General features: G+C 47.7%; 1 protein-coding gene across 1 annotated transcript in view; it reads right to left on the bottom strand.

Moving 5' to 3' along the window:
• Window positions 1-24,085, bottom strand: part of Cables1 (Cdk5 and Abl enzyme substrate 1) — a 110,444-nt gene that overhangs the window by 5,557 nt on the left and 80,802 nt on the right. The window contains exons 5-8 of the mRNA XM_021214423.2: window positions 16,291-16,387; window positions 14,989-15,145; window positions 13,566-13,669; window positions 249-355 (exon numbers count right to left, since the gene is read on the bottom strand). Of these exons, the coding sequence (XP_021070082.1) occupies window positions 249-355; window positions 13,566-13,669; window positions 14,989-15,145; window positions 16,291-16,387 (465 nt within the window). The remainder of the gene's footprint in view (window positions 1-248; window positions 356-13,565; window positions 13,670-14,988; window positions 15,146-16,290; window positions 16,388-24,085) is intronic.

Below are 24,085 nucleotides of genomic sequence, written 5' to 3'. Positions count from 1 at the left end.
TTTTTCTCACTGAATGAACATCTCCCCAAGAGCTGTGTCAACTAGGGGGTCAGCTTGGCCTGATGCCCGATGCCCTAGGCTCTCCCACGCCATTCAGACACGAGTCAGCCAGCAGCGGAAGAGTGTCTAGTGAACATGACTGTATTTCCTTTCCCGAGGAACAAGAACAACTATAATACACTGCATGAGCTCAGAGTGTGCTGGAAGGGCCTGGAGGGAAGGCCAGGGTCATATGTGGCTTTCCATACCTCCTGATTTTGCTGAGTGTTAACTTAATGTGAGGAAACTTCTCCTTGAAGGTTTCATTCATGTCCTTCTTGAGATCTGAGGGCTTCACGTAGTCAATCACTGTGGTCTGTAACAGAGGAGGCACTCATGGGTCAGATGTACTAGCAGTGTACAAGCTAAGCCCAATTTGTAGCAGGAGACAGAAGCCAGAGTCACCCGAAGCAGCCAGCAGACCATCAGGCGAGTGAGCGCCTGTGCGTCAGCCTGTTGTTCACAGTGGGAGGGATTTGGAGGTATGGGACTGTTTGGAGTTCTGGATTTAAATCCATGTCAGCCCACTCAGGAGCTTGGCTTTGGGAGACTCCAGCATCTCAGGTCCCATCTCCCAACTCTGTACAGTTCCTTGCACATTCTAGATGCTCAACAAATTCTAGCTACTACTTAAATAGCTTTTGCAAAATGTGACGAACTGCGTATAAAACTCACCATTTTAGGACTCCATTTAGTGTCGTTATGTACATTCATGTTGTTACGCAACTGTTACCACCACCCTACCCTGAGGAACATCTCCCTGTCTACTCTCTTGAGTCCTGGCAACCACCATCTTTTCGCTTATTTTTGAGACAGGGCTCTGAGTAGTCAAGACTGGCCTCGAACTCTGAATTCCTCCTACTGGGATTACAGATGTGAGTACCACACCCAGATACCTTTTAAACATTCATTTATATGTGCATGTACATGTGTGTATGACTGCTTTTGCCATGTTGCATGTGTGTATGGGGGTCGGGTGGGGCACAAGGTAACTCATGGGAGTTGATTCTCTCTTTCTACCATGTGAGTTCAGGAAACTGAGCTCCAGCTGTCAGGCTTGGTGGCAAGGGTCCTTACCCACTTACCCTCTCGCCAGCCTAACTTTGTCTCCTGTAAGTAGAAAGAATGTACTGGCTTTCCCACTACTGAAGCTTCCTTCAGTGCTAACGCTCCCAGGTTCAGCTGCACTGTAGCTTAAATATGAATTTCCCCTCAGAGGCAGAGTGACGTTCCATTATATGTATGTAATGGTGACTATTGTTAACGGTCCCTTGTTTAAATTCTGCCTGTCCCTGAAGACAGGTTCCTCTGAGCCCTCTGGGAGTGTTCTGGTTTTCCCTGCTCAGTGTTCTGCACATTTAACACTGACTTAGTATTTTGTTGGGTCGCACATTTAGACTTAGTTCATTGTAAAAGTGCACATGCCAAGGGTCTCTTTTGGCTAACAACAGAGGTTACCTTTGGCAGGTGACTGGCTATCCATAAGAAGGGGCTGTTACCCCTTGTGATAAGGAGTCCCAGGGATGGCTCACTGCTGGCGAAACCCATCTAACATTTTCCTAGCCACCCTGGCTAACATTAGTAGGTTTCTCGGAACATTTGGTTTGATGTGATTCTTAATGATATTTTAGATTAGGTGGTGCTGAAAATTGAACCTAGCGCTTTGGGTCTGCCTGGCAAGTTTTCTACCACTGAGTTACACACCAACTTAAGAGACTTACAATAGGCATACAAACTGCATTTGGTGGTAGCTAAAAGCCACCGGTAGCCCAGTTCAAAGTGACCTTAATGGCTTTTTCTTTCTCTGGAGCATAAATACTAACTGTAGCAACATTGACATAATTCTGTTAAGCCAGTTCATAATTTTGTGCCATCTGGGGAGATGAGAAATCAGATGAGTAACTCCAAGCCAGGATATTCAATTCCAATGAACATTTGAACTTTCCAATGGGCCCAGATCCTCCCCTAGAGTAACCTTGCAGCTGGCTGGATGTGTGTGGGGGGCTATATGAAAGCATACCCAACTTTCTGAAGCTTCTGAATGCGCCCCATATCATCTTACAAGAGGAAACGGAGGCCTCGTGAGGTGGAGAAGACTGGCCCAGCCTCGACAGGCTACAGACAGGGCCAGCAGTACATACTATCTTCTGGATTGTCTTTCCCTAATGAGACAATGAAGAGCCGAGAATAGCTCCCTACTCGTGCAGCTGCCACAGAGAGGTGTGGATATAAACAGAAACAAAGAAGTGGTCAACTTCAGCAAGTCAAAGTCAAAGCAGAAACACTCAACCTCTGGCCCAGGAGCCAGAAACTTGTGCATCAGATTATCCTTGCCAACTTACAATATGATGCTGTGCCTTGGGGCACATCCAGCTAAGTTCCCTTATGACTAACCTTCCATAAACAATCTGGGACACTATACTCCATCATAAAGGCCAGGAAGCTATCGGTTATATTTCCTGACTCCCTTGCAGCTACAGTGACCAATACATTTCTGGTTCTTCCTAGTGGATGCTGTGGTACAAAGAGAGTGACCTGGAGGTACTTCTGTCATTTTTGCTACCAGGAGTGGTTAGGAAGTTGTAGCTCACTAGCTTTGGATGTCTATTTTGTAGGAGCAGGATGCAGCAGCAGCATGGTCTGCAGCCAGCAGTAGAGGTAGCAGATTCCCAGCTATGGTAGTTACCTGGGTAGTGGGAGCTAGCTTGGTTACTGGTCAGAAGCTAGGGTAAGACTCCCTAGATGGCTTGGAGATCATTCTTATTCTGCTAGTGTGACCTGTTAAACCTACCGTGTAATATGCACTCTGAAAGTGTGGAGGTGGATGTGCAGATGCGCACGCTCATGCATGTGTGCATGTGTGTACAAGCACATGTGGAGGCCAGAGGACAACCTCAAGTGTCGTCCTTAGGAACTTGGTCCACCTCTTTGAGACAGGATCCTTCACTGACCTGAAGCTCACTAGTTAGACTAGGCTAGGCAGCCAGGGAGCTTCAGGGATCTTTCCTGTCTCTCTACCTCTTCAGATCTGAAATTTAAAATGGGCTACCATGCCCAACTCTTTTCACATAGGTACTGAGGGCTGAACTCAGGTCTTCAGGCCTGCAAGGCAAGCAGTTTACCAACAGAACCACAGCCCCGCCTGGAGTGGCTGCTGAGCCTTGCTGTGAACTGTAACAGAAACATGTGCTCTGCACTTTACCAGCGGCCCCAGCCCGTGTTCGTGGGTAAGGAGCTTGGGATCCTTTTGTGGTAGTGAGATGAGTGGAGTCTGGGCAACTGAGTGGTAATGTGAGACCCTCAGCCCAGACCTTCGGAGATGTTCCAACTACCTGGATGGCAAAACTCTCAAGTTCACAGGGATACCACCTGCAGGCACAAGTGACATCCTGTGCTATTCCTGACCTACTGTGTGTTTGTTTCTAGCTGCAGACCCATGTCCTTGTAACTGTTCCTGGTATGGAACAGAAAAGGCTTGGCCCCAGTCTGACATTTGGCTTGCTCATCTACTTGATCTTCACCTGTCTCCTGAGTATCCCTATGTAGCCCAGGCTGGCCCTAAACTCACAATCCTCCTGCCTTAGCCTTGAGAGCTACATTCTGGGCATATACCGCCATGCTGCCCACCTTGAGTCTTTCTTAAATTAGAGAATACATTTTGAGGTGTGTGTAGGCTCCTCTGCAAAAATGTTCTTTCTGTCAAAGCCTAGAAATAGACTCTGCTCAAACAAGAAGCCCCTGTTCTACTTTCAGGGAGGCAGTAGGTACTGCATCTCATATGGCCATCTCTCTTCACAGTCTCAGCATCTCACTGCCAAGTGGTTGTTAGTACTCCAGAGTGAGCGGCAGAGAAAGCCTGGGAAAAGATGCTCCCCCTACAGGAAGTATGGGATGGGACCAGTAGGCCAGTATGCAGGAGGGTGGCTGCTTTAGGGACCCTAAAGGTATCAGTGAACTCAGACAGCTATAGGCCGTGGCAATCCACATCACAGAGGCAAGGGCCCAGAAACAGTCACTCTAGCCTGTCTTCCTCGGTCTATTTTGGGGTCAGACAGGCTATATTTGGGGGCACTCAAGTGCCTTCAGGACACTGTAGAGAGAGGATGGCGGTAAGTCCTGCTGTGTGAAGCTGGCTGAGAACAGGAAGTGGCCACTTTGGTTTCATGCCTGCTGTAACATGCTTCTACCATCTGGGTAGCTTTGGCAACTGCAGGCTCTCCCCGAGACTTCACTGGAAGCCTAAGATTTGGGAATCAGCAGGTTGGTAGGCTTTGTTACTCTGTCTTTAGAGATTTCCTTGCCCTTCCCAGGTCTCTGGTACCTAAGACTGAGGATGCTTCCCTAAAGCCCCTGCTGTCCTTTCTGTCCCTTCTACAGATGCAATCACTTTCGATTAGGTCTCAACCTTGCTATCCACTGACCTCACTTTATCTCGTTTACATCTGCAGAGAGCCCACTGCAGATCAAACACATAGCTTAAGGTCCTAGACACATAGCTTAAGGTCCTAGGAGGTCACAGCATCTCCTAGGGGGATGTAGTCCTGGCCACAGCATCTAATGGTGCTGCTGTGTGGCCTCGGTCCCCTCTACCCCCAGTGCCAACGCAGCCTCCCAAGAGTCACCCTTACCCTTGGTCTGAGGGGGCAGAGCTTTACAGGCACCTCCTTTCCCTGCTTGGTGTGGCAGCTCTCGTTTGGGTCTAACTGTGTTCCTGCTTCTCGGGGAGTTTCAGCCAGAGCTCTGGTTTTACACTCAGCTCTGCCACACCTAGGTAGCCTGGTGTGCACTCTTTTTTTTTTTTTTTTTTTTAAAAAAAGATTTATTTATTTAAGTAATTATGTAAGTACACTGTAGCTGTCTTCATACACTCCAGAAGAGGGAGTCAGATCTTGTTACAGATGGTTATGAGCCACCATGCGGTTGCTGGGATTTGAACTCCGGACCTTCGGAAGAGCAGTCAGGTGCTCTTACCCACTGAGCCATCTCACCAGCCCACTCTTTTAAGTACTTGGATCTCAGTTCCTTCCTCTTGCATCACCACCAGACACCTGGTTTCTGTGGATGGCCATAGGACAGCGACCTGCGGGGCCATTCCTGTATTCTGTTCACTCTGCTGCCTGGGATGTATAGCACCCAGAGTAGCCATCCACCTTCAAATCTTCTAGGATGTAGAAGGGCTCCCCTCTACCCTAGGAGGTGTCAGAGAGATGAAGTCTACACTGCTTCTAAACTACAGGTCCCTGTGCTATTGAATACCAAAGTGTGACTAGCCCTGACAACTTGACATTATCTTCTCTCGAGGGAGCTGTATGATGGCCCTTGGTGACTGTTGCTCTTGCAGTGATGGTGATAAAGCCAGAGAATGGGGAGACTCTGTAGCAGGCATGGGATTCTTAGCCCCTGCTAGCCACCCTTTCTGACTCAGGGGAGAAAAAAAATTAAACACCAAGTTGATGCTTTAAGCTCACCTACCAGTCTAACACACTAGTTATAAAACCTTGCAGTGCTGGAATTTGCTAGTTAATAAAACAGGGTGCAACCCCTTCCTGGCCTGGAAGCCCTGTGCATTACCACCTTACTCCAGGCCATAGGATTAGCTTGATAAAAGGCTCCTCTCATCCAGCAGCTGGGTCTGACAGCAGGGCTGGGCTGCAGCACTTGCATATTCTGTCCACACATCCAAAGTAAGGCACTTGTTTGCAGCTTCCTGGCTGTGGGAAGCTGTGAGCACCCAGCTGTGTAAAGGGAAGCTGAGGGGAGGAATTCAGCCAAGGAGATCCGCAAAGGAACCTGGCCATGCCCGCCCCACCAGAGGCAGGAAGGAGAGAGAGGGAGAGAAAGGGGGAAAGAAAAAGGGGGAGGGGGAAGAGAGAGAGAGAGAGAGAGAGAGAGAGAGAGAGAGAGAGAGAGAGAGAGAGAGAGAACACTGAAAAGGACCCTGAAAAGATTAAAAAAACAAAAACAAAAAAAAAAAAAACAAAACCCATAGCTTGGTTGTTTTGGTCTAAGTAGCTACTGTAGACACTGGGGCACACTGCCTTTTAGAATTATTCCTCCTTGGCCTGTGAAGGAGTGGCCTCCAAGGAGTTGAGCTTGGATTCCCTCCTGCTCACAGCACCAGGTGTGATGCTGTGAAAAGAAGGCCCCTTAGAGTGCAGGAGCAGAGGGGTGGGAGCCACATGCCTCAGCAAAGGTCCTGGAGGACGGGGTGTTTAGAGCTAACAGGGTCTGGTGGAGCTCTGGCCTCTCTCCTCCGAGCATCCTCACAGGCAGCTCTGAACAGGGGGAGGTAGGCTGCCTACTCTGCTACTGGCCAGAATTCGCCCCTACCCTGGGTGGGAATGTCCCAAGGAAGGGAGACTGCCTCAGTTTCCCCAGCACACCTTAAAAGGAAGGAGTAGTACCGGTGATCTGGGCAGCTCCTTCCAGCCCCACAAACATCAGCGCTCAGTTCTGCTTTGACTGTGCCAGCCCGCTAGCATTCTCGGTTCGGTGGGGCAGCGGTAAGGCAGATGTTCTGCCTGCTCAGGTAATTAAGCAGGTGATGGCTGGAGACTAAATCTGTCTAACCAGCAGCAGATGGGCATTTCAGCTGTCCCGTGCATTTAATCCTCTTTCTGAGGACAAGAGTAAATGGTAAGGAAACCCTGGGGATGGGTCTGTGAACTAAGAAGCTAGGGGCTGCCTCTGGTGCCTGTCCACCCCCAGAGCATAGGTACCTTGAAGAAGTGGTGTGCAGTTACCACTGTTACATGGGGTTGGTCATCCTGCGGGGTCATCACGCCTTGTGAGGCACACGCACTGTCAGACAATTGACAGACTGCAGATGCTTCACATCTTGAATATTCTGCAGTCAGGTGAGCACCTATGCCACCAATATAATGCTTTAAAAAAAAAAAAAACCAATACACAAGGGAGTACTACTCAGCTATGAAAAACAATGAGTTTATGAAATTCTTAGACAAATGGATGGATCTGGAGGATATCGTCCTGAGTAAGGTAACCCAATCATAAAAGAACACAAATGATATGCACTCACTGATAAGTGGATATTAGCCCAGAATCCCAGAATCCTTCTTAGAAGGGGGAACAAAATACCCATGGAAGGAGTTACAGAGACAAAGTTCGGAGCAGAGCCTGAAGGAACAACCATCCAGACTGTCCCACTTGGGGATCCATCCCATAAACAACCACCAAACCCAGACACTATGGCAAATGCCAACAAGAACCTGATGACAGGAGCCTGATATAGCTGTCCCCTGAGGGGCTCTGCCAGTGCCTGGCAAATACAGTGGATGCTAACAACCATCCATTGGATGGAGCACAAGGTCCCCAATGAAGGAGCTAGAGAAAGTACCCAAGGAGCTGAATGGGGTATGAAGCCTCATAGGAGGAACATCAATATGAACTAACCAGTCCCCCCAGAACTCCTCGGAACTAAACCACACCAAAGAAAACACATGGTGGGACATGTAGCTCTAGCTGTATATAGATGAGGATGGCCAAGTCAGTCATCAATGGGAGGCAAGGCCCTAGGTCCTGTGAAGGTTCTATGCTCCAGTATAGGGGAATGCCAGGATTGAGAATGGGAGTGGGTGGGTTGGGGAGCAGAGGGAGGGGAAAGGGGATACAGGATTTTCAGAGGGGAAACTAGGAAAGTGGATAATATTTGAAATGTAAATAAAGAAAATATCTAATAAATTTTTTTTAAAAATTATGTTAATAATTTTATGTATATAAAAAACCCCAAATCCAAGCAATTATAATAAGAATTATATCTTTGGAAGCAGGGGCAGAATCTGGTCACCAAGCAGGCTGAGTAAGTTCCCCACTTTTTTTTTTTTTTTTTTTTTCTGAGTTTCCTACTTGCTGAACATTTCAGTGTCCTGGAAAACTGAATTCTAGGATGTATTTCTACAGCTTACAGGCAATGCAGGGATACTGACCAAAGGACAGAATTAGGTAAGTGGGAGAAGAGTAATATTATCAGAGGCCCATCTAACAGGTGCTCTGCTAAGATGTGGGTATCTATAGACATCATTAAGAGTGTTTGTCACTTTTCCTTCTCAAAGGATTCATAGGTCCATTCATTCGCACAGGGTTAATTGTGTTGACCTTACTACAGTTCTTTATTACATTCTCTTCTTAATTGCTTTTAACACCCATAAAAGAAGAAGAAAAAGCAAGGTAACAAACCATCACAAGCTGCCAGGTGCCAATGAGAAAGACCAACCTCTAGTGAAACAATGATACAGAAGGCAGTGGAGCACAGGAAGCCTTGGTTCTGACAGGAACCACCTGTCCTCTGTGGCTGCACATTAGCTATTAGTACAAGAACCTGCACACAGTCAGGCAGCGTTCATGGTCTGTGGTCACCTCCAATGACGGCTTTCTGGTCTGTGGTCACCTTCTATGACGCCTTTGTGGGGTGGATCATAGGTAGTTACCCTGTGGTCCTCATACTTGGCCCCGAGGTTTCAAATTCAACATCTGACTTTTGTCTTTTCGTGATAGGTGAGCGTGGGAGTGGCGTGCTCGGTCAACAATTAAAACTACAGATGTAAGAAGGCGCAAGGCCACTTTAAACTGTCATTTCTACTCTGGAAGTGGAGGACTTCCCCTGTAGCACCTCCTACAGAAGGTGGCACATGGCTTTTTGTCATTTCACTAAGAACAAGAATAGTGAGAGTGCAGATCCATCTACAGCCTGGTGGGTGGTGCTGAGTGACCCACCCCCGGTGGTGCTGAGATGCTTATGCAAGAGAAAAGGACACAAATGCCCACACTTAGCCATGTGGAGAACACTGACAGCAGCCGATTTCATGATAGCCTTATACCAGAGACAACCAGAGTGGCCATCAACAGGAGAATGGATAAACTGTGTTTCCAACACTGCTCAGCAAATAAATACAAGTCTGTGGGTGAATTTCACTAATACCAAGTTGTGTGATGGACCAAAGAAAGTATACAGCCTATATAATTCCATGCATACAACCCCCCCAGGATAGGTGAACAAATACAGTTCCAGAAATCAGAATAGTGGTAGTCTTAATGAAGAAATTAGAAATCAGATGGATGCCTCACCTCACCTGTCAATTAAAAAAAACCAATGGCCTATAGGAAAAGCTAGACTAGAAGGTGGGACATCCGGGAGGCAGAAAGAATTCTGGGACAGAGTATTCTGGCACTGACGATTCACTGGGAAGATGTGACTAGAATTAATCTAATCTAAACTAGATTAGACTAGAATTAGCACAGTTGAAGCAGGCACTCGGAACTAGAAGAAGAGACTATACCTATATTGAGATCAAAGGACAGTGACAGAATTCATGAGACTGCACACTTATAATGGCTGTGATGGAGTCTGGAACTCATAGCACACCACTAACACTAGACAACAGTCTCAAGGTCTCAGGCGTGGGTCCTCCACCGAGATGGTCCATCCTGGACTGTGGCCCTAAGAGACCCAACAGTCCCTGGGACCTGCTTCCATGAGCCAGCACAGTGGAGCAGGACGTGCAGAGGCCCCAGACAGCAGAGCCCAGCCTCCCAGGCCTGGCACTGTCCAAGGGGATGGGTGACAGTCAGTGTGAGCCGAGCTTCCGAATCCTCCCGGTGTGCCTCAGGCTTCTAGTGAGGGCTGGGAGGTTTGCTCTGTTGCTCTGTATTGCACTGCTCCATACGGGCCTGGCTGCCGCAGGGAGGAGATCCTCGCGTACACCAAGTGATGCTTGCTCCTTCATTTTAAACTATTGGTTAAATAAAGATGCTAACAGCCTGTAGCTGGGCAGAGGAGAGATAGGCTGAGTTTCCGTTCAAAGGCTTGAGGTCTGAGGCAGAGACCACAAGGAGGAGAGGAGAGAGGTGAAGAGAAAACACACCATAGGGTAGGTGAATTGTGAGTGCACGGCCACGAGGGCCAGCCAGTTGGAGCAGAAGCAGCCCAGGTGGAACACGACAAGTGACATCTCGGGTTACTGACAGGGAAGCAGACACAGAGGGCTGATATCTGCCAGCTCTGGTGCTTTTAAGGCTGATTATACATATAAAGGCTTTATGTCTTTTATTTGAGGACTGAATGATCAAAGATGGGGTAGAAACTCCAAACTAGTTTTTACCACAACATTTTGGCACCCAACACGGGGTACCATTTATAGACATTTGGTCCTGGTTCTTCCTCCCAGCCCCATGCTCTCAGAAATAAGACTAAAAATCTATTTACAAATACCTTGGCCATATGGCTAGGCTCTTCTCTGACTACATCATAACTTATTATAGTTCATTTACTCTAATCTATATTCTGCCACATGGCTGGTCATCTGCGCTCAGGTATCATACGTCTATCTAGTCACATCTGCCTGGAGAATCTCCCATGCTGGGCTCTGTCCCAGAATTCCTTCTGCCTCCTGGATGTCCCACCTTCTATTCTAGCCTTTCCTATAGGCCACAGGTTTTTAATTGACAGGAGAGGCATCCATAGAATACACAAGATATTCTCTCTACAGAGGGCCCTTCAGCAACCTGCTCAAACAACTCCGGTTCTTACAGAGCCTCTTGGGAGTCACCAGCCTATTACAGATTCGGGTTGTCACTCTATGGTCTCAACCCCACTTCCTGCACACACCCTCACTTTTCCACATGGGAATCTACCTATGACCCTCCTTGTCAACTCCTATCACCTTTTCAGGATGACACGTATACCCTTGTCATGACTGTAGTCTTTGCCTACTTGTTTGCTGTCAGACTGTTCCACTCATTCTAATGAGGCCAGTGAGAATGGGGACTGTGGCTGGTTAGTTCTCTGATGAATGAGGAAGCAAGCAGCCCAGCACACAGTAGGGTAGCTATTGCATTTGCTGAATAAGGAAATTCTAGATTGGCTCCTAACCTACAAACGTCAAGCAAACCTACAAGAATAAACTAGAGTTTCTATAAGGTCAATGCAAATTCCCTGTGTCCTATAGGCTCCTCTGAGTGGGAGAGGCTGGCCTGAAGCTGTCAACAATCTTAGTGATAAGCACATTGACAGGAGTCTGATATAGCTGTCTCCTGAGAGGCCCTGCCAGAGCCTGACAAATACAGAGGGGGATGCTCGCTGTCAACCATTGGACTGCGTGTGGGGTCTCCAATAGACGAGTTAGAGAAAGAACTGAAGGAGATGAAGGGGATTGCAACCCCATAGGAAGAACAATATCAACCAACCAGTCCCCCAAGAGCTCCCAGGGACTAAGCCATCAACAAAGGAGTACACATGGCTCCAGCTGCATATGTAGCAGAGGATGGCCTTGTCATGCATCAGAAGGAGAGGTCCTTGGTCCTATGAAGGCTGGATAGATGCCCCAGTGTAGGGGAACTGAGGGTAGGGAGGTGGGAGTAGGTGGGTGGAGCAACACTCTCCTAGAAGCAGGGGGAGGGAGGATGGGATAGAGGGGGGGGGATAACATTTGAAATGTAAATAAAGACAATATCCAATTAAAAAAAATCTAAGTGATAACACAAAAGAATGGGTGGCCTATCTTTTATCAAAAGTACTAATGTCTAAGGCCGGGCTGGAAGGGGAGACGCCTCACGCCTACAACTAAGAAATGCAGCCAGAGTAATGGCGTTCTGTAAGGCGTGGGCTCTTACTGGAAGCACAGACTGCACAGTCCAATGTGAGCACATGAAAAATGACCCACTTGGGAACACAGAATGAGGTGAGCTGGACATACATTCTTACCTGGAAAGTCATCCAAGTGTCTGAGGGGGACAAGTTAGTCATAGGCATGTCAATGTGTACACACTGTGGCTCAGAGCTTCAAAGTTCACAATGAAATAATCTAAAGACAAATGGCTCCGTCACTTGCCGGGCTTGTCTGGGGGAGGTCAGTGTTGTCACCAGACCTGACATCTCCATAGGAGAGTCCCTTGCAGGGCCCACCATCAGCCATAAGCAACACACCTTTATACTGTCTCAGACCTCTAGACATATGTTGATGTTCTGGTCAAAGGATGGCTGACTGCATAGGAATGGGCCATTCAGAAGCAACCAAGCAAGGCCAGTGAGCTGAGACCTGAGTTGGGAGCTGGAGGCTCAGCACCCCACTTCCTGTCAACAGCAAAAGGTTGCACGAGCATTCAGAGCCACAGTTTCCTGCCCAAGTTACTTAATAAAGTGAATGTTCATAAAGTGGGACCCACAATGAAAATACATGTTCTCACGCAAATGACAATGTTTCAGTGGCTTCTTTAACAAGGGCTTTTGTCATGTACTGAACATTTAAGTGCTAAAATTTCAAAGATCAATACATCTTGGTTTTGCTTCTTGGATTGACAGATCATAGAATGGAAAAAGAAGCAAGAGGAGGAGGAAGAGGAGGAGGGAGAGGAGGAGGAGGAGGAGGAGGAGAAGGACGACGACAGTCCCTATACACAACTGTATAAGAATAGAAGACTGAGGGCAAGGGCCACTTTAAATTAAACATGGCTCAGCAGGACTCTGAACTAGAAATGCTGAAAGTAATGGGCAAAGGCCCCCGTGCTCCCTGGTGCTCCTATCCCTAACCCTGAGTTGCTTTGCCCTGTGGCATCTGTAGACATGGAAGGCCACTGTCAGAGTCCTGGGGCTCGATGCTGAGGGGAGGATTTCTAAAGCAAGCAGATGGAGTGGAGGATATACGTGATAGCCTGCCCTGCTTGCCCCATGTGATGCAGAAGGCACAGAGAGGTGGGGCATCTAGGAAGATATTTTCTCAGCAGATGCTGTGTGTCTGAGATGACAGGTCTGCTCACTTCTCTGCACAGGAGGCTCATTCCTGCTCCCCCGAATTAGGAGAGATCTACCAAAAGAAAGGGTGTGTCTATGGAAGGATACAGTAGGGGAGGTGAGCAGCCAGAAAGCGTAATCAAAATTACAGAACGGGGACCTACGAAGTGTCATGTAATACACAAGAAGGGAAGTGCTCACATGTTACATCTATGTCCTACGTCATACACACAGAAGGGAAGCTCTCACATGTTACAACTGTGTCCTATGCAACACACACAGGAGGGAAGCTCTCATATGTTACACCTATGTCCTATGTCATACACACAGAAGGGAAGCTCTCATATGTTACACCTATGTCCTACGCCATCCATACAGAAGGAAAGCACTCCTGTGTAACACCTATGATCTACTTTTATGTTCTATGGCAGCTTTCCTAGTACCAGCTGTTGGTTTGGAGTGTATGCAACAGTCACTGGGATGATCAAAACAGCTCAACTAGAACTTGGTGCTCCCAGGGAACAGTCAGGACCTCCTCTAGAAGAGCCTGGGGATGTACATGCTCAGGAGTGAAGGAATCTAAATCTGAGCTGGTAGTTTTATGTCTACTGCACCGTCCCTTCTCAACTGGCATTCCCAGGCTAGCTAGGCAGAATCCTGCAGCCGGCATGAGTGAACTCAATACATTGTTCTAGGTGTAACGTCCAGTGAGCTACCTGGGGCCATTTTGGGAGGCTATGGGCACTACCAAGCCAGTCAGCCACCACCAGGGACTACTTACCATGTATGAAGGGAAGGTCAGAACTCGCTTGTGCTTGCCACAAGGCCACTGGGGGTCGTCCAGGAGGTTAGGGTCATAGTCCATAAAGTCTCCCAGGTCACTTCCTGAACGTCACAAGCAGAATGGTAATTAGGGGGCCCTGCACTCTTGAGGCTAAGGCTGCTCAGAGAATGCTGAGACACCCATTAAGGTCACGGTGGCTTCAGGACCATTTGTCACAGCGTCACACCAATGGTCCTAATGTTTAGGGGTCATCTCTGCATGGCCATGAGATCCATGCACCCACAAAAGACTGGCAGGTTCTTACCACTGATTTTTTTTTTCTATGTTAGCAAATTATGTATCCATTTCCCTGACCTGGAAGAACATAGAATCCCTTTGTGACCTTTGGGACCCCTGTAGGTCACAGAATGCAGCCAGCCCTACCCCAGCCTATTCTCTAAGGTTGCAGAGAAAGTTGTATCATTCAGTGCTATGACCTGGGCAAATGTCAGACAGGCTACTACTGTCTGTGAATCATATTCCAAACACAGTAGCCTCAGTGAATACAGGTACAGGGACTTTTGCAGGTGGTGGGAACATTAGGACAGGGGCTGGATGACCTATGGAACTTTACCTTTGCTCGGAACTTCGTGTGTGTGTGTGTGTGTGTGTGTGTGTGTGAAGTGTGCAAGAGTTTGTGTGTTTGTGTGCAGGTGTGTGTGGAGACCAGAGGTTGATGTCAGATTTCTTTCTCAGTTACTTTTTTACCACATCTTTTGAGACAGGGTCTTTCATTAAACCTTGAGTTTATCAATACTGCTAGACTTGTGGCCAGCAAAACTCAGCGGTCTGCCTGTCTAGTTCCCTCGTGTTAGGATTACACGTACAGAGCACATTCCTGTCCTTGACATGCGTGCTAGGGATGTGAACTTAGGCCCTCACATTTCCATGGTAAGCTCATGGAAATGCCAGCCATTTCCCTAGTCCTCACCAGGAATTTCTCTGGAAGAATTTGTTTCCTTGTACCTAAGTGTGGGCAAATGCAGGACGGGGAAATGCTCACCCTACACTTCTGGACCTAGGGATATGGAAAGATGCAGAAGGCAGATGCAGCAGCACGGGTGAACAGGGGCTAAAAGGCCGAGAGACTGTATCAGCTTTGGCTTTTCCACAAAAGTGTGCCCTGGGGGTGGTAACTGAGCGACCAGCTATAGAGGTCTTTGGAGTTTGTATGTGGGTGTGTTACGCACATGGGCACGCATGCATATGTGCGTGTGTGTGTGTGTGTGTGTGTGTGTGTGTGTGAGCCTGTGTGGCCTGAGGTATGCCCCCACTCCCAACCTCACCTGCAGTCTATCCTCTAGCCAACACAAGTGGAGACCCCCCCTGTAAAGCAAGGCACTCCCTACCCTGAACCACCAGAACCCCGAGTCACAGTTACCTGCATCAAGGCTCCCCTGGGTGCTGCCAGCCCGGCCCATGGAGAGGCTTCGGTGGCTCAGGCTCCGAAACTGGGAGAAGGAGGAGGTGGAGTCTATGGTATTTCTACGGGTCCCAAAGGCATTTGTGGGTAGTAGAAACTGGGTATAAGACACTGTCTGAAAAGGAAGAACACATACGGAGCAGTGGTTATGCCCAGGGGACACTGGGTTTGCATTCTGGACAAGCCCTGTTGCTACTGTAAGGCTAGGTTTGCTTTTTGAAAAATCATGTAATTCTAGCGTCCCATGGCATTGGAAAACGCAGCCCGTTTGGTATCCGCTTGTGCCAAATGTGTGCTGCATTCATACCCAGCCCTCATCTGAGCAGACTCCAGACTATGCGCGCTGTAACGGATCCATCTGCTTTAACTATGCCTGGTAGGTGGCAAAATGTCCACATGTCAGGTGACAAGGTGCTACCTCCAAATGGACTGGAATGCTGAGTCATGCATGAAGTTCAAGATGCACTTCATCTCATAATCCAAAAGAGGGATTCAGGAATCTCTGATAAGGGCTGAAGGCTCCTATCACGCTTCCCCACAGGTACTCATCATGACTCAACTCTACCCCAGGATTCCTCATTCCAAGGTGGGCACTCACCCTTGAGAAGGAAGGTGCCACAGTGAGCACATTTCTCTTCACGTGCCCCAGGAAAAACCTTGTACGAAGCCCACGTGCAGCTGGAACTAGGGATCCTGTCATGATGGATGCCCTTGGGGTAAGGAGCTCACCTGCAAGCACACTGTTCTGGGACAGTTTCCCCACAGAAGCACAGGCGTTTGGGGGTTTATGGAGCCTCCCTATACCCAGTACCAGAAAGTCCAGTTCATCTTTAAAAGGTTGCTCCTTGGGCTTCAGCTTAGCAGCTCACTGTATGGTGGATACAGGAGCAATGTGAGGGCTTAGTGGTCACTGCGTGGGGCTGAGGAGCTCTGGGCTTCTTAGGATTACGAGAAGCCAAAAAGTTTCCTGAGACCTCTAGTTTATAGAGCGGTCCTGGATGTGCAGTCGTGAGTGTGTGAGTGTTGCACAAACAGCTGTAGACAGTGTTAACAAAGAAATGCACAGACCTGCAGACCTCCTGCCATGGTTCCTCCCAGTTACTGGCTCAGCAGGTTTCTGTCTGCACACTGGCAGAGCTAGGTGGCATGGCACAGTGCACCCGGGAATCCTAGCCATGCAGGTAGGTCTTAGGGTCTAGCCCTCTGCCCTTACACTATGGGCCTCGCGATATCTGCCATCTCAGGACTCGGGAAGCTTACCTTCCCGTCGGCGCCCAGTTCCACACCTTCAAGGCTAATGATCTCCTTCAGGCTCATGGCCCCTGCTGATTGTCTCCCTCCATCCAACTTCAGGTCCCTGGAAAGGACAAGCCAAGAGAAAATGCTTTTGTGTGTTTCCCAGAGTGGCAATTACTGCATGAGATGGCATGGTCACACTGATAAAGTGACCCATGCGGTGGGGTGATCATTTGCCTCTCCTTGGGGGTGGCTAGAGGTGCTCCCTTCTGAATCAGCTTGAGCAGATCAAGGTCTTCAGCAGCTGCCGGGCGCTTGCTGGTAATGGAAAGGTCAACACTGCAGTAGTGGGCACCTTGACAGTGAGGCTCTCTCATCAAAGGCATCCCCAGGAATCACAATAAGCATTTATACAGCCTGGCACAGCTTCTAACGCCTCTCGCCACCATTCTTCTGGTTCTTTAGGACAGTGCCATAGGTAGAAATTACCATTAGCCCATTTTACAGAGGAGGAAATTGAGGCTTGTCAAAGGTTGTGGGGAGTTTTTATATTTAATGTTCTTCCTAACACACGAAACCACCCTGGAGAAGCAAGATGAGTAGCCTGTGACTATATCTAGGAATAACTGTGTCAAAGACTGAGAAATCCCTCCAGAGTCACCCAGTGCCATTCTGCTATCTACAGTCTGACTCTTATGTCCAGGCACAGTATTTGGGAGTGCGGGATAAAACAGGGCATCGGGGTTTTATGCCATGTTTGGGTACTGCCTTCCAGCTTCTGTCTCTAATACACAGTGCTTGCTAGGAACACCACTGTAGATAGACGGCATACTTGCCATGGGACCTGGTGGAGACTCCATAACTAGAGACTGAGAACCTCAGCAAGAGGAAGTAATGTGGAAAGGTCAAAGGTAAGGAGGAGGAAAGAGAGAGAAAGAAAGGATTGGGGAGTGACAAGTGGGGAAGGGGCAGGAAAGAATGCCACTATCAACACAGGAAAAGCAAGTCTCTCCAGCTCAGTTGAGCCCTGCTTTGATCTATGGGCACACCAAAGATGGCCTGGCTCCTGTGAATGCAGTCTGATTTGGGGCAGTCCTCAAAATCAGCACACAGACCTTCTGCTCCCAGCAGCACTTCAGCACTACTGAAGCCATTTACTTGAGAGGACATGATTCACTGCACTCGAAATGGCATCAAAGTCACATAGGACAATTCTCATAACTCTCAGCTTGTAGGGTTTCCCCCTCCTCCCTCCTTTCAAAGAATGTTATAAATCCATGCTTCCTGAAGATATTCCCTATGTATGGAATTCCCAGTGTCAAACTTACATCCCATGTTTGGGAGCATAACACAGCAAGACCCAAGATTGGAATGAGGAAGCACAAGCCATCGAAGTGATGTTAGAATACCCAGAATGCTCTAGGCAAGGTACTCTAGTATGGATCTAAGTCCTTCTATGATGTCCCCTCGAGAGCTGGGCTTTTCAGGATTATGTATCCATAAAGATGCTGTGCCAACTTTAAACCTGCTCCTAGGAAGACCCAGCATGCTAGAGAGAGAGAAAGCAGGGCCTACGAAGGCCACTGGGGCCCCTGAACTAGCCAATCCCAACAATAACACACCCCTCCCTCATCTGACTATTATAGGACCTACCCATAGTAGTTCTCCAAAGATTCAGTAATCAAAGATGTCGGCCAGTACACCATGGCGCTCTCTCTCTCTCTCTCTCTCTCTCTCTCTCTCTCTCTCTCTCTCTCTCTCTCTGTGTGTGTGTGTGTGTGTGTGTGTAGGAGGGCAGATGTGTACCTAGTGAAAACTCAAAGGCTGATTTAGTAGAAAGGCAGGGTTCAACTTCTGGGGGCAAGAAGCCTTGGGAAATGATGGACACTAAAGCCAGCCTGTGTCTGAACAGCCCGAGGAAGAGCACTGTGTCGCCTGTTCCAGTTGTACACTAACAGGTAAAGCAACTGAAGCATTCCTGAGTGCTCAGCTGTCTCATGGCGCTGCACAGTTCCTAGGAAATCCCTTTCAGCTGTTGCTCAGACTTACTGAATCCTCAGGACAGCCTGCCTCCAGTCAGTTGTTAGAGATGCACAACACAGCCTACAGAACCAAGCCAGCCATGTCTCTTCCAGCACTCCTTCCTGGTGTTTCCCACAGGTAAATGGAGCTATAACAAAAAATATGCTCCACACAGGATTCCTCCCATGAGTCAAGCCACAATCCCTTCATAGAAAATCAGAGTCCTGGGCCCAGGCAACTGTCCAAGTGCCCAGGGACACTTGGGTCCATAAGAAAGACCTTGCCTCCCCACAGAAATCCACCTATGCCAATTCATGTGACTTGCTAGTGTCACATTTCCCCCTGGCTTCCCATTATTTCATTAGACCTTCTAATATAATATTTACCGTGCCTTGGCCAGGCCAAGCTGGGTAAGTAATAACCTAAAGATGAACCTACAGCTGTACCTTGGGCCACATAGGGTTCAGGATGGACCAATGTCATCCAACAGAACTCCCTCCCTCGGCTAAAGGTGATCTCCATCTGCACTGTCCCACACAGTGGTCACAGGTCACTTTTGACAATGGAGCACTTGAAACATGATTTGGGTAAGAAAGGTAATTTTCCAGTTGTATGAAGTGTGTGTGTGTGTGTGNNNNACACACACACACACACACACACACACANANANANAGAGAGAGAGAGAGAGAGAGAGAGAGAGAGAGAGAGAGAGAGAGAGAGAGAATATAGCCTATGCTAGCCCATGACCCGTCCAATTCAGCCTCCTAGAGTGTTGAGGTTATAATTATATACCACCATGTCCACATTAATTGTATGAAATTTTAATCAACTTAGTGTAAATAGCCACTTAATGTAAATGGCTACCATATTGGGCTAAATCTTAGTGTTTTAATTCATTGATAATTTCCATGACAAAAACCATACTGTTACATACAATATGTTTAATAATGTGGCTCTGGTCTCCCTCATTTTCTTCCCCAAAGAAATATGGCCATTTGTTGTCTGTAGCCTCAAATGTTTACCTTTCAGACCACTGCTCCCTGAGGGAACTGTGCCAGGCATCCTAGAGGCAGGAGGGCCAATGAGCACAACAGAGTGATAACCATAGGCCCCATACCCCTGCTTGGCACTCTATCAACACTCCTTGACCAAGTGCTCCCAGCTATGGGCAAAACCCACAGCCTAGACAGGGACAGGGCGTGGGTGATCTTTTGGCCTGGAGGAGTGAGGCGCATGGGGGTAACAGGCTATTGGCACTGTCAGGGCACTCCAGTGAGCAGTGACTAGTGTGTGGCCTCCAGGTCCTAGGCATTGAAGGGTCCCCTAGACCAGGTTCTTAACCTTTGTAATGCTATGACCTTTTAATATAGTTCCTCATGTTGTATTGACCCCTGACCATAAAATTATTTTGTTGCTACTTCATAAGTTTTGAATCTTAATGTAAATAAGTGAAATGCAGGATATCTGATATGTGACCCACAGGTTGAGAAACACTGCCCTAGGCCTTTCTTCATGTAGTCTTGGAGCCTGGAAAGGGTATTGAGAAATCTTGAGTTTCACAACAGCCCTGTGTTGGGATGGCAAGATGGAGGATAACAGATTGAAAGGACTGAAGAATCTTCTCAGTTGTAGCTAGCACATGGGATCCAACATGGCAGTCACTTAGAACATGGGTGACTTTGTAATGGTTGGGATATATGTTTCTGAGCATCCTCTCAAATTTTCATTGCAACTGGACCTGGTTCTTGGTGGGCGTGAGTTAAGAGTGCATGCATATACACATATGTGCCTAGATAGCCGCATCACAGAAAACAAAGGCCACTTATAACATTTCTGATGAACATGGAACTTCTTTAAGATCTCCTGTAGCCCAGGCTGGCCTTGAATTCACTATGTAGCAGAAGCCGATCTTGAACTTCTGGTCCTTCTGTTTCTATCTCTCAAGTGCCGGGAATATGGGCGTGCACCACCCTGACCAATTTATATGGTACTGGGGATCAAACCCATGGCTTTGTGCATATGTGGCAAGCATCCTTCCTCAGCCCAAGTATCCATTTCTTCTCCTAAATTCCTGGGTAGAATAGAGTCGGGATCTGAAATCACAAGGGTGCAGATTATCCTCGCTGGTTGGGTTTTTCCTTCTAAGTGCTCCAGGTGATGTCACTGGAACGTGATATTATCATCGACTGCAGGAAGTCACCCTTTGCAGCTATACCCACTGACATAATAGCAGTAATTTCACAATGGGCTCCCTAATATTACGATAACTGCCGTGGTCTTATGTGCGAGTGCAGAAAGAGCAAGAGTGTCCTGGCAAGGCTGGCTGCCACCTCCGAAGCCTGATTGGCTAGGGGTACCTGCAGAGAAGGAGCCAGGAGTTGTTTGCAAGATGCATCCCAAAAGAATCCTTAGAAAGAACATCCAGTGAAAAAGAATTAAGCAAAACTTTCAGAAGGGATAAAATCGCAACATTTTCTAAGATCATTGTTCTAAATCTTATAAGACAGTTATGAAACATATCTATAGACTCACATGCTGGCCTTAAACCTGCAGTATGAGCACAGCAAGGGTCAGTGGATGAAGCCATTAAAATCAGATTCAAGCTGGGATTTCTTTGGAAAGCCTGGAGGATCTTCTTTTAATCCCAGCTATATCTAGGGTTCAAATACTAATTTACTTAGACTCCACCTATTTTTAAAAATCAAAGAGGTACCAGGCATGGTGACATATGGCATTAATCCCAGCACTGGAGACAGAGGTAGATTGGTCTCTGAGATCCAGGCCAACCTGGCCTGCATAGGAGTTCCTGCCTTAAAAAAAAAAAAAAAAAGGCGAGTGTAGTTATCACTTGTGATATTCCAGAATTGCATATGTTTAGGATTAAATTCAGTACTTTTGTCCAAGGACAAACATGGTTTCTTAGGTGGTAGGAGAACATCCTACTTTCAAAGAAGCCAGAGCTAAAACACCGGGGAAACGCCATGGGCAACTTCAGGTTCTATTCCTGTTGTCCCAGCTCTGGCTGGCAGGGCAACTTAGACTGACTTCCCCACTCATAATTCTCAGTTTGCAAATGCAGAGACCAGCATTTGAACCAGTCAGTGGGGGAAAGGGAAGGGCTCAGTAGGGACCAAGGAGGAGCCAAGGCAAGGTGAGAGGGATGACACTATGGAGATGAAAGTGTGCTTGAGGAAGACAGACAAGTAGTAGATATAGCCTCGAGAAAAACAGGTTGGTTCACTATGGGACATCCTTCACACTCGGGGTGTGCCAGGACCCCGAGTCCGGTGAGCACACAGGAGGAAAGCCCCTGGACCCTGTCCTAGGCTCTGCTGCTACAGTATAAAGCAAACACATCACATCTCGCTACTGTTGTGTCAACTAGATCATTACATCCTCAAAGGTTACCTACTCCCTGTTAACCACTGCACAGCCAACTCTCGAATTCATCTTTTGTAAAGGGCTCATCTGGTTATCATTAATGTACAGAATTATCTCGGTGGGAAAATAGAACTCCCTGTCAGATAAAATTTCAGAGTCTCTTCCTTGGAAGGCAACACACACACACACAGTGATTCAGTGAATCAATATTTGCTCTAAAAAATATGACTGTGAGCCAGTGTGTATAGGTGCTGGATGTTCAAACCATCTGAGCTAAGTGTAATCCCTAGAACACTCAAAAAAGCAGGAGAGAATCACCCCCACAAAGTTATCCTCTAACCCCCACTATGTGCACCCCCATATCATGCACATACTCCATACAATAATACTTTTAAAAAATATACAGTTAAATACTTACACCTGGAAGCAGCTGAGAGAATGGCTGTGTGATCGATCCAGTTAGGTACTGGTTAGGTTTCCTGACCTCTAACTACAGTGCTGTGCCCTCAGCTCAGGCTCAGGGAACCTGGCAGGGAGCACCACCCGGCACTTGCTCTTTAAGGGACAACAATGACTCAATCGTGTGGATGTGTAAATAATTTAAGAGCTAATTAAACATTAATAGGATTTCTAGACCCTTTAAAAAGAAAGCAGATCTCTGAAAACTGAATTAGGAAAGGAAATGCCAGTTGGGAACGAGCCTTAATTAAGAGATCACACACGGAGGGAACTCCAAGGCAGAGAACACAGTTAAGGAGCCCTGCTTGTAGCCTGCTGTGGTTGGATCTAGACTGTCCCCAAAGACTATGTGCTAAAGGCTTGCTCCCCAGCCTCGTAGACCACTGAGAAGTGATGGAGTCCTTAAGGACAAGGTCCTGGGTGGCCTTAGGTTAGAAGGTAAAATCGAGAACCACAGGTGAGTGGAACACAGGCTGAAAATGTCTGTGTAGGCGTGTGTGTGTGTGTGTGTGTGTGTGTGTGTGTGTGCAGAAAACACGGGACAACTCGTGTTCTTCCTCAGGAGCTGTTCATCTTGTTTTCATAGGCCTGGAGTTTGCCTAATAAGCTAGGTTCACTGTCTCGAGGCCCACAGGATCCACTTGTCTGTTCACCATGGCTCCTAGCTCTCCATGCAAGTGCCAGGGATTACACTTAGGTCTTCACACTGGCATGAACGATCCCCCACTCACAGAAACTTCTAAAACCATAAACGAAAATATCCTTTTCCCTTTTCATAGTATTCTAGTATTTGTCCAGTCACAGTGCTCACACATAGCTCCTTCAAGTGCAGTGGACATCTTGGGTCAGTTCCCCTAGCTGGCATGGAGACAGAGTTAGTTTAAACCAGTGAAGTTCAAAGTCAGTGAACAAGGCCACAGCTGACAGGAACAACAGTGAAAACAAAGCAGGCTTTAGCTGAGAAAGCTTGGCCCTTCAGACTCAGCACTTCATAGGTAAGTCATCCCCAGAAGGGCGGCTGGCAGACAATGAAGGGGTCTTAATAGAGCTTACACCAAAATCTTTGTCTAAAGGCAGCTCTCATAAACAGCCGGATAATGGCATGATTCACCCATGAGATCATTCCAGAATCAGTCTGTGTGGGAATATGTTTGATGTGAGGGAAAAAAAAACAAAACCCAGCATGGTTTATGAGTGTGTAATTTTTTACAACGAAAGAGATGTTTCTGGGGTGAGTGGGTGGGGAGGAAGGGGATGGGCCCGAGACCAGGCAGGGCGCATCAGGCTCGAAGGTTCTCTAAGAATAGAAATTGTTCTGTGTCTCAAAATGATCAGCGGTCAGGAAATGGACTCAAGCAGATGACCTCATCTGATTGCCTCATGCCAAAAGCCAAGGACACAAACACTATGTGGAAGCTGTTGACAATTCAGGAACACACCCCCAAAGGCACCTTACACTCCACTGAGCAATCCGAGCCTGCTGTGTTTGCAGAAAGTGAACCCAGTGGCTATCAACTAGGGAGCATCAGACAAATGGGTCTGCGCCCATCCAACAGATCACAGAAACTTTATTTTTTAATTTATTTATTTTTGCCAGAATCATCTAGCTTCTCTGTCTTTACAAGACCTCCAAACTGTAAATTCCCCACCCCGCCGTTCTCACTTTCTTCTGGTCAGACACCTAGGCATAATCACGAGCTGACGTCTGTGTATTACACAGGTGCCAATTCCTTTAGGCACAGAGACAATGCTGGGGAGCAACCCTTAACACGCTGCCTACCACCTCTCACTAGTGGACTGGCCGCATGGAGCCAGCTGCAGTGTTACAAGGGCAGCCCAGCCACACTACAGCCTTTCATCGTCTGTGTGAGCCAGAGCTCTGTCTTGTCTGAGCAGAAGCCAAGAAGTTGTACAAGGCACTGAGGGTGTGAGTCTCTCTCGGCTTCCTGGCTTGGGA

This window comes from Mus pahari, chromosome 15 (genome assembly GCF_900095145.1).
Source record: "Mus pahari chromosome 15, PAHARI_EIJ_v1.1, whole genome shotgun sequence".
Taxonomy (NCBI): Eukaryota; Metazoa; Chordata; class Mammalia; order Rodentia; family Muridae; genus Mus; species Mus pahari.
The sequence above is the reverse complement of the archived record's forward strand: the minus strand, read 5'-3'. Positions and strand labels throughout refer to the sequence as shown.